At 55.4% G+C, this 9,279-nt stretch overlaps 2 protein-coding genes across 5 annotated transcripts in view; one reads left to right on the top strand and one right to left on the bottom strand.

Annotated features, from left to right (window-relative positions):
* MZF1 (myeloid zinc finger 1) overlaps positions 1-6,671 on the bottom strand; it is a 9,907-nt gene extending 3,236 nt beyond the window's left edge. Inside the window, exons 1-5 of one of the 2 annotated variants that reach the window (XM_011959129.1) lie at positions 5,968-6,671; positions 3,889-4,324; positions 3,258-3,441; positions 2,432-2,502; positions 2,215-2,335 (exon numbers count right to left, since the gene is read on the bottom strand). In XM_011959129.1, coding sequence (XP_011814519.1) covers positions 2,215-2,335; positions 2,432-2,502; positions 3,258-3,441; positions 3,889-4,284 — 772 coding nt within the window. In that variant the 5' untranslated portion in view covers positions 4,285-4,324; positions 5,968-6,671. Of the gene's footprint in view, positions 1-1,292; positions 2,336-2,431; positions 2,503-3,257; positions 3,442-3,888; positions 4,325-5,465 lie in introns of those variants that run through there. The other variant, XM_011959130.1, reaches the window with a different exon arrangement.
* The window catches only part of LOC105524036 (CENPB DNA-binding domain-containing protein 1-like), a 30,763-nt gene that overhangs the window by 7,337 nt on the left and 14,147 nt on the right, over positions 1-9,279 (top strand). The window contains exon 1 of one of the 3 annotated variants that reach the window (XM_011959126.1): positions 6,414-6,580. The exons of 1 other annotated variant lie outside the window; for it this stretch is intronic. The gene's annotated coding sequence lies outside the window, so the exon portion shown is untranslated. Of the gene's footprint in view, positions 1-6,413; positions 6,581-8,226; positions 8,429-9,279 lie in introns of those variants that run through there. One more of the 3 variants, XM_011959125.1, reaches the window with a different exon arrangement.

A 9,279-nucleotide genomic window follows, 5' to 3' on the forward strand; every position in this document is an offset into this window, starting at 1 on the left:
TGGTCTCGATCTCCTGACCTCGTGATCCGCCCGTCTCGGCCTCCCAAAGTGCTGGGATTACAGGCTTGAGCCACCGTGCCCGGCGGTCTTGAACTCTTGGACTCAAACAATCCACCTGCCTCGGCCTCCCAAAGTGCTAGGAGTACAGGCATGAGAGACTGCACCTAAGAAGATTCTGCAAACTCAGGAGTTGGAGGCACCTGATACCTCTGGCCATGTAGGTGAATGGGCAGGGCACCAGCCAGGCTGGAGAGACTGTTTCAGAAGCAGATGCTGGGCAGGGCTGCTGCTGTGGGCTCTGTCCGCACAGAATTCTGAGCCAACAGTATGTACTGCCATGATTGACTTCTGGATTTCTTCTCCCATCCTGGCAGAAGGCTATGTTAAGGGTGAGAAATCATACTGAGAAAGTCAGGGTTGTTAGGTAAACAGTCCCATTGGACGCTGAGATGTCAGTCTCTCTCCCAAGGATGCTGACAGGAGGCTGAAGGTACCTTCCTGTAGGATTCAGGCGATGGAATGAAACATGCTTACAGTGGAGAATGCCCCCAAACTGGCCTAGCCACATTGCCCTATGGATCTGTTTGCAGTATGCACTCATACTCAAGCTGCTTGCTCACGTTCCCTAAGAAAAGGGTCTCCTTGGGGAGTGGGGTTCCCCCATGTCCCAGCCAGTAATCCCCACATCTACCTGCTCAGAGCTGTCAGCCAGATTTGTGGTGCCCCTCTCTTGCATATAAGCCAACAACTAGGAAAGAATAGAGACCACACTGTTTTTTTAAAAAGTTACTGCTGTTCTCAGAGAAATAAGGATAGACATTACAAGTGAAAGAACAGGAGGCAGCTAAAAAGATGAACATTCAGAGAATGAAAACACTCTTGGAAATTAAAAATACGCTAGAAGAGGCCAGATGAAGTAGCTCATGCCTCTAATCCCAGCACTCTGGGAGGCCGAGGTGAGATGATCACTTGAGGCCAGGAATTTAAGACCAGCCCTGGCAACATAGTGAGAACCTGTTTCTACAAAAAAATTAAAAAATTAAAAATGAGCCAAGTACAGTGACACATGCCTGCAGTCCCAGCTACTTGGGAGGCTGAGGCAAGAGGATCACTTGAACCCAGGAGTTCAAGGTTACAGTGAGTTATGATGGCACCACTGTGCTGTAGTCTGTGTGAAAGAGTAGACCCTAAAAAAAAAAAAAAAAAAAGCTACCAGAAATGAAAATGTTAACAGAAGGTCTGAAAGATACAAGTGAGGAAATTTCCCAGAAAATAGAGTAGAAAGATGAAGGAATAGAAAATTGGAGTGAAAAGAACATAAAAGGATTCATCCTAGAGGCCAATAGCCAAATAACAGGCATCCCAGAAACAGGGAACAGAGCAATAGAATGGAAGGAAATAAACATTTCAAGGCAGTTTCTCAGAACTGAGAGATGTGAATTTCAAACTGAAAAGGCTCACCAACAATAGTCATCAAAAAGGTTTGTGACTGCATTAATAAAAAGAATTCTTCCAGCCAAACTTCAATCTAACGTTGAGGGTTAGACAATGTGTTTCAGATATGGGACATCTCAGAATTTTATCTCCCACACCAGAACACCCAGAAAGCTCCACTAGAACAAAGATGTGAACTAAGAAAGAGGAGACCCTGGGTCTTGGGAACAGGAAGGAACAGAACAGAAGATGGGGTATGGGGGAGCCTGGATGATGGCCAGACAAAGGTGGTGGCTAAGAGGTAGATGGCAGGGGGCCTCTGGCCTGTAATGCCTGCATGATTGGGCAGGATTCCTATCCTGTGTCAAGGTCCCTCCTGCCCACCTGCTCTGTCTATTAACCTGCTGTCCTTGTCAGGTCCCAACCCTACCTGTCTTGATGCCGGATCAGCAGGATGCAAGCCCAGGAGGCCATCCAAGATACCAGGACTGGGAGAGAATATGGGTATGGGGAATACAGGCCCTACTTGCAAAAGGTTTTACTGGGGTGGGGAGTTTCTAGAAAGTAGAGGGACTGTGGGATCAGTGGTAGTGGTGGGTGGCTTTTTTTGAGGACAGCAGATGCTAGAGGAGGTTGAACCTTACATGGGATGATCTTGGAATGGGGAAACTTGGAGATACTGGAGTGAGAGGGCTGCCCGCATAAGGCGAGGAGCGGGGTCAGCGGAGATCGTGCTGTCCATGCGGAGGGCCTAGTCCCACCACACCCCATTTCACTTACCTGGGGAGAAGATGTCCCCAGCTTCCTCATGCCACAGGGCCCTGGGGTGCTTCCTCCATGGGGGACCCTCAGGCCCAGTCTTACTGTGGGGAAAGTCCTGGTCCAGCACTGTCCCACATCCCTGAAATCACAGTGGTCACTGCTCATCTGTGCCTGGCTGGGCTCAGGGAGCAACCCCCAGGGAAAGGAGGAGAACATGGACCTGGGCAGGACTTACCTGGGCCTCCTCAGGCAGGAGGGTGGGTACAGACTCCTGGGTGGCAGCTAGAGGCCCAGACTCCAGGAAATCTAGAGAGGAAAACTGGGATCAGGCAGCCTGAGCGAGTTTCCACCTCACTGCCCTTCTTAGTGGTGTGCCAGGTGCTGGGATGCAGAGAGGAGGGATTCCTAGTTGTGGGCTTGGGTTGGGGAGGGCAGTGCCGGGTAGCTGAGGGTCCAGCTTAGGGGCTGGGTGAAGCAGAGTACCCTGGAAGGCCAGGGGTTGAGCTGCAGTGGGATGAGATGGGCTTAGGTCTGTGCCCCTGTAGCCCGTGAACCATGGGGCAAGATGGTCAGCGGGGATCAGAGGTATTGTACAGGGGTCCACACAGGAATGGCAGGGTGTGAGCAGCTAGTTCAGATGCCTTGCCTGGGAGGTGAAAGGGGTCATACCCCTAACACTACGAGGTCATCCCTCAGCAGCTCCTAATTATACCTCGGCCTGCTGTCTGTTCCCCAGTGAAAAGCAGATATTGCCTAATAGATCTCCTTGGGGACTGAACACCACATGCCATCAGTGCTGGGAAACCCCAACAGCCTGCTCCATGCCAGGGGGTTCATGGGTACAGGGCTATGGCAGTCAGGCTTGGTGTGTGAGGGGTAGTGACAGCGCTGGCTGCAGTGGAGGGGAGACCTTACTGGGTGGAATGTGGGGGCTGCTGGCACAAGGAAACCATTCCATTTATGACAAACCTGGCCCAGTGGACTTCAGACTGACTGCTCAGGCCAGGCTCCCTGGCCCACTCAACCAGACCTCAGGTGCTGCCCACACTGCATGCCCTCACCTGAGTGCTCTGTAACCTCTGGTTCCTCTTTCACCGGCAGGCCCAGCGATGCTCCCTGAATAGTCCTAGGAGGCGTCTTGGACACAGGCTCTGGAGTTGGAGGCTCCGTTTGAGGTAGGGGCTGGAAACTGGAGGGCTCCATCTTCTCTGATAGGACCTCCTGGCCCTGCACCTGGACTGTGACCTGGGGAGATGCCCCCACCATCAGAGGTCCTACCAGAGAGTAAGGCTGGCCGCAAATCTCACTGTACGATCCCAGGGGCCCGCCTTGTAAACACCTACTGACTAGGTCCTCCAAGGACCCACCTCCCCTAGTCCCTGAGCAAAGAACGAAGGGACCACCTGCAGTCCCTCCCCTGCTCTGACACCCAGAGCCTTGCCGTACCTTCCCCATATCCCCCTAGCCTGCAGCTCCTATGTCCATGTGACTGCAGGTGATGCAGGAATGGGCTGCAGAGTCTGGCCCTGGAATCCCTTTGCCCTGGGCAGCCTTGCACAGAGTCTCTGTTGCAGGTGGCCACTTCTGTACCACAAGGGAGAATGTGTGTCTGGCAAAGCATGGTGCTACCCAGGGTGAGGCAGAGCTGGATGATGCTCCAGTCCTGAACCCCATTCATGGTCACTCACTCACCCATCTCCGGGGTTCGCCCGGCTCCCGGCGCAGCCCATCTACTAGGGCAGCAGCTTCCTCCGGGCTGCCTGGCCGCTGCCCCTGCATACGGGCCTGGATCTCAGGGGGCAGTGCGCCCAGGAACTGCTCCAGCACCAACAGCTCCAGCATTTGCTCCTTGGAGCGCACCTCTGGACGCAGCCACTGGCGACACAGCTCTCGGAGCTGGGCCAGGGCCTCTTGGGGCCCTGTGGCCTCCTCATAGCGGAAGCACCGGAAACGCAGGCGTGCAGCTTCAGGGCCTGGGTCCCATAGGGCAGCCTCACCCTCCTCCTCAGAGTCCTCTAGCTTCACCATGACAGGCCCCTCATCTTCTGGGGGTGCTCGGTCTGGGGAGCCCAGCACCGCAGGCCTCATAGAGGGTACCAGGTCAGGTATCTGAGGCCAGTGTCTGCCCCTGGTGAAGAAATAGGATGAGGCTGTTGCAACAGGAGTAGACAGTGAATGCTTCACTACCTAGTGTATCCTGTACTGTTTGATCCTCAGACCTACCCCATGTGGAAGGCAGATGAGGAAAGAAGCAAAGAAAGGCCATTCATACCCCACAGACTTACGCAGCTAGAAGCCCTCCCTTAGCCACCTGTATCCCTGGTCTTCTCTCCACTTGGGCCTGTGCAAAGTCTCTGATAGACTCCCTTCTCCAAACACTGGCTTTTTTCTTTTTTTTTTCTTTGCGACAGGGTGTCACTCTGTCGCCCAGGCTGAAGTGCTGTGGTAAGATCATGTGTCACTGCAGCCTTGACCTCCCAGGCTCCAGAGATCATCCCACCTCAGCCTCCGAAGTAGCTGAGACAACAGGTGTGTGCCATGACATCCGGCTAATTTCTTAATATTCTGTAGGGATGGGATCTGACTATGTTGGCTAGGCTGTTCTTGAACTCCTGGGCTCAAGCAGATGATCCTCTTGCCTTGACCTGCCAAAGTGCTGGGCCTTAAAGGTTTGTTCCACCATGCTGGCCCACAGGCTGTTTTTTAGGTCTAGAAGACACTTCTCTCCCCTGTATCCTTCCCTTCTTCTACATGTGCAACCTCATTCCTGCGCTGCAGCTCTCTCTTTTACCAGGTGGATGGCATCTATACACCTACAGCCTGGGCATCAGCATCACTGCTGGCATCTCTCCCCAACCAACACCAGCCCTCACTTCACCTTCTACTCTCTCATCTACTTAGATTTGGCTCCTCAGTTGGGCCTCACCATCATTCCCCTCTCAGCCTGGAAGCCTCGCTCCACCTAATCCTCCATGTCAACCTGTGCAGTCACCTGTATGGCTCAGCCCCAAGGCAGCACCCTCTCTCCTTACTCAGTCTCATCTTCTGAGCCCAGCATCACACTACACAATGCCCCATCTCAGCTTCCTGATTTAGGTGGGGTTGGAAGAGGATAGGGCAGCTTCGCAAGGGGTGGGGGTGGGGGTCGACAAAGGCTCCAGGACCGCTGGAACAGGAGCCTGCAAGGAAGTCCCGAGATTCTGATTCCGCCCATCTTCAGGTCACTGTGCCTTTGAGAACTTGTTTCCGCATCTGCAAGTGGGGCTGACCTCCCTCCTCGCGCTGTTCCTCCTGCAGCTGCGGCTTTGTGAAGGAATCTGCGTTATGAAGGGGATGGCGCCGCAGAATCATTCCCCCGTGGGTGGCACTGATTTCGAGGGCCACCTGATCCTGGGGGCCAAGCCTCCACTCAAGGTGTCAAGTCAACCTGAAACCCTGGGAGAAACTTGGGTCATAGCCAAGATGGTAGGTACCCACGGAGGGTTCCGAAATACACTTCCCAGAAGTCCAGGCGGCAACTTCCGCTCCAGCGTGCCAAGGTAGGTCGTGAAGACGCCCAGGCAGCCGGGGGCGGGGCTCCCAAAGCCTGTCGTCGTGGCAACCAGCAGTGATTGACAAGCCTCTTGCTCTAGCACTGGGCGCTCCCGTAAGGAGTGCCCGGATTCCTTCCCTGCGCTCCCGGTCTCGCTGGGCAGCCGGAATCCCTGAGTCTGCAGCCACCACCCCGGTCCCCACCCTAACCCTCCCGGTTCAGAGGACCCCCGCCCTCACCTCGGCGCTCAGCGAGCCGCTCCGCGCTCCTGAGCACGCGCAGTCTTCGACTTCCCAGTCGCTGGACTACGTCTCCCAGGATGCTCCGCGCACCAGCTCGAGCGCCTCCTTGCCCTTCCCCCACCCTCGCCTCCGTTTCTACACCCTCTCCTCCCGTCCCCTAGCGGAGGTCGCAATCATCAGGTCACGCTCCTGGCCGCTTCTTCCCATGCTCCCCGCCTCGAATCCGTGCGTCGACATGCGCAAGCCTCTCGGGGACAACAGACTGCAGTACCGCCTTCCAGATCGCGCATGCCCCCCACCACGTTTTCCTCAATTCTCTACGGGCCTTCCTGAGATTAGCAGCGTCCTGCACCAATCACGGCCGTCATTGGAACGCCGTCGGCGCCCCACTGCGTCTCCATGGCAACTCCCTGCAGGAAGGGGCCTCTGCTACTTCCTAGGCCGCAAAATGGAGAAAGGCTTGGCCCGATGCTTTCGGGAGATGTAGTCGGTAGGGTCCTTCGTGTGCACGTGCGCGCGCGGCGCGATGACGTTCCTCTGTGATCATGCGCGAGGGGCGGGCCCTGAACGTCTCCATGGTAACCTGGGGACCCGACCGGACAACGCCTGGGCAAGCCAGAGACGTGGCGGGCGTTGGAAATGCAATGGGACATGTGGGATGAGGAGGTGGGGAGTGGTACTGGGGCAGATAGATGCCGATCGATAGAAACAGCGAGGAAAGACAGAGACAGAGAGAGCAGAGAGACTCAAGGGCAAGGAGAGACGAAGGACAGGCGGGAGGAAGAGAGACACAGACAGACCCACAGACTGGGAGGGCGGGAGACTCGACGCGAGGAGAGACAGTGAAAATAAGTGAACAAACGTAGAAACACGGGTCCAAGTTATAAGAGGGCTGAGTGGATCAGAGGGTTAGGACCGGGCAAACGGGTGTCAGAACAGTTAGCAAGAGAGAGGCAGATGAGAAAGGGATGCAGATGAAAGAGACACAAAGAAACGCAGAATGGGTTCACAGAGACAAGAAATGCAGATATCCAGACTCACGAGGCAGACAAGAAGGGAGAGGGACAGAGACAAGAAGGGAGAAAAGGGACAGATATCAGAGATACAGTAAGATGGACTGACAGTTTTCAAAGACCTAGAGATGACAGCACGAAGAGATGGAGAATCAGAAGTAGAACTGTTAGGAAAACTTAGGAGTCCAGATGCTGTCCAGTTAGATGCTACCTTGTAAAGCCTGATAGATTGCAAATGCTTTCTGCCCATTGTATCGCTTTGTAGCCCACTAAGCAGTTTTGTATCCGACTTCGTGCTTTTATTTCGTTTTTTGTTTTTTGTTTTTTGACGGAGTCTCGCTGTCGCCAGATCTCGGCTTACTGCAACTCCACCTCCCGGGTTCAAGTGATTCTCCTGCCTCAGCCTCCCGAGTAGCTGGGACTACAGGGACGCACCACTACACCCAGCTAATTTTTGTATTTTTAGTAGAGACGGGATGGCATCATGTTGGCCAGGATGGTCTCGATCTCTTGACCTCGTAATCCGCCCACCTCGGCCTCCCAAAGTGCTGGGATTACAGGAGTGAGCCACCGCGGCCGCCTGACTTTTTTTTTTTTTTTTGGCAGTCTCACTCTGTCGCCCAGGCTGGAGTGCAGTGGTGCAATCTCGGCTCACTGCAACCTCCCCCTCCCAGGTTCAAGCGATTCTCCTGCCTCAGCCTCCCGAGTAGCTGGGACTACAGGCACGCACCACCACACCCAGCTAATTTTTGTACTTTTAGTAGAGATGGGGTTTTACCAGATTGGCCAGACTGGTCTAGAACTCCAGACCTGGGGTGATCCGCCCGCCTCGGCCTCCCAAATTGCTGGAATTACAGGTGTGAGCCACCGCGGCCGGCCAGTGTTCATTCTTTCCTATCTTCCTAGAATCATCTTGCTGGTTCCCTCAGTACGATAAATAAATCTCTGACACATGCTCACTGAGAGTCATGTTTTTAACCGTTTTGAAATTATATTTGGCAGTCTGAAGGGAACCTGTTCTCCGCGCTAGGGGACAAACAGGGAAAAAGAAAAGAGTGACACATACCCAGGAAAGGAAGGAGGAAGGGAGGGTGATGTAAGACAAAGACATTAGGCGGCGAGAAAGTCAGCCTTTGGTCCGAAACAGCTTCTGGCGCCCTTTCCTGGACTCTGCACGGTGCAGCCTCGTTGCCAAACTACGTGTTCCGGCAGGCCCCGGGGCGCCGGGCGCCGCGCGGAGAGCGTCGCAAGGGGCGGGCCCGACGCAGCCTGCTCGGTTCCCGGCCGTCGCCAGGCAACCTTCCCCCTTCGCCGCCAAGACTGAGCCTGGGCTCGGCCTCCCCCGGGAAACCGCGCTGAACTGCGCTGTGAGGCGGGGCGATGGAGAAGGGCCGAAGCCCCCCCCAGGCCCAGCTAAAGCAGACGGCTCGCACTGCGACCCGAAGGTGAGGGTGATCGGCCGCGCTGGGGCCCGGCCTCGGGGGCAGGAGTTGCGGCCCTTCCGCTTGGTTCGGTCCAGGGAACTGGGATATGAGGCCACTGCGTGCACAGCTGGCACGCACCCGAGTGGGTCAGTCGGAGCCATCGTTGGCCCCGCGGTTCTCCGGGAAATGTAGACCCGCTAGGCGGGACGGTACCCGCCTCAGGCCATACTGCACAGGTGCTGATCTGAGTCTGGGCCCCTCCTGGGTCGAGGAGTTCTTTGGCCCAGATCTCCGTGGAGGCGTGTTCGCCCGGCCCTAAGGTCCCTTGCGGGCCTCCTCGGCCTTACAGCGCTTGTCCGCTGTGCGTTCCCCTTCTCTCCTCTGTCTTGGAAATGTAGTCTCGAGGGAGGAGCTTGGTCATCCACCCAGACTTCGTGAGGCCCCCGAGCTTGGGGCTGCCTGTTGAGAGTGGGAGGGAGAGAGTGAGTGAATGTGTGGGTGAATTAATTTACAATTATGGGAGAGCAGGCAAAGGTATGAATGTGGGAGAGAGAGAAGGATGGGCCCAAGAGTGGTTCAGATTTCGGTGCTTTCCCCAGGCTTGAACCTTCCCCAGTCCACCCGCCTTTCCCTGTCTCCCTAGCTGAAGGCCCTGTGGGCTGTGCGTCCTTGTTTCAACGCAGGTGCATGGTCCATGGAGGTACTCATCACAGGTGTAGTCATTCCACAAACAGAACGGTCAGGCGGCATTTGTTCATGTCTTTTTTTCTTCCTTCCTCCCTTCCTTCCTTCCTCCTTCCCTCCCTCCCTCCCTTCCTCCTTCCTTCCTTCCTTCCTTCCTTCCTTCCTTCCTTCCTTCCTTCCTTCCTTCC

Source organism: Colobus angolensis, unplaced genomic scaffold (assembly GCF_000951035.1).
Source record: "Colobus angolensis palliatus isolate OR3802 unplaced genomic scaffold, Cang.pa_1.0 Scaffold480, whole genome shotgun sequence".
Taxonomy (NCBI): domain Eukaryota; kingdom Metazoa; phylum Chordata; class Mammalia; order Primates; family Cercopithecidae; genus Colobus; species Colobus angolensis.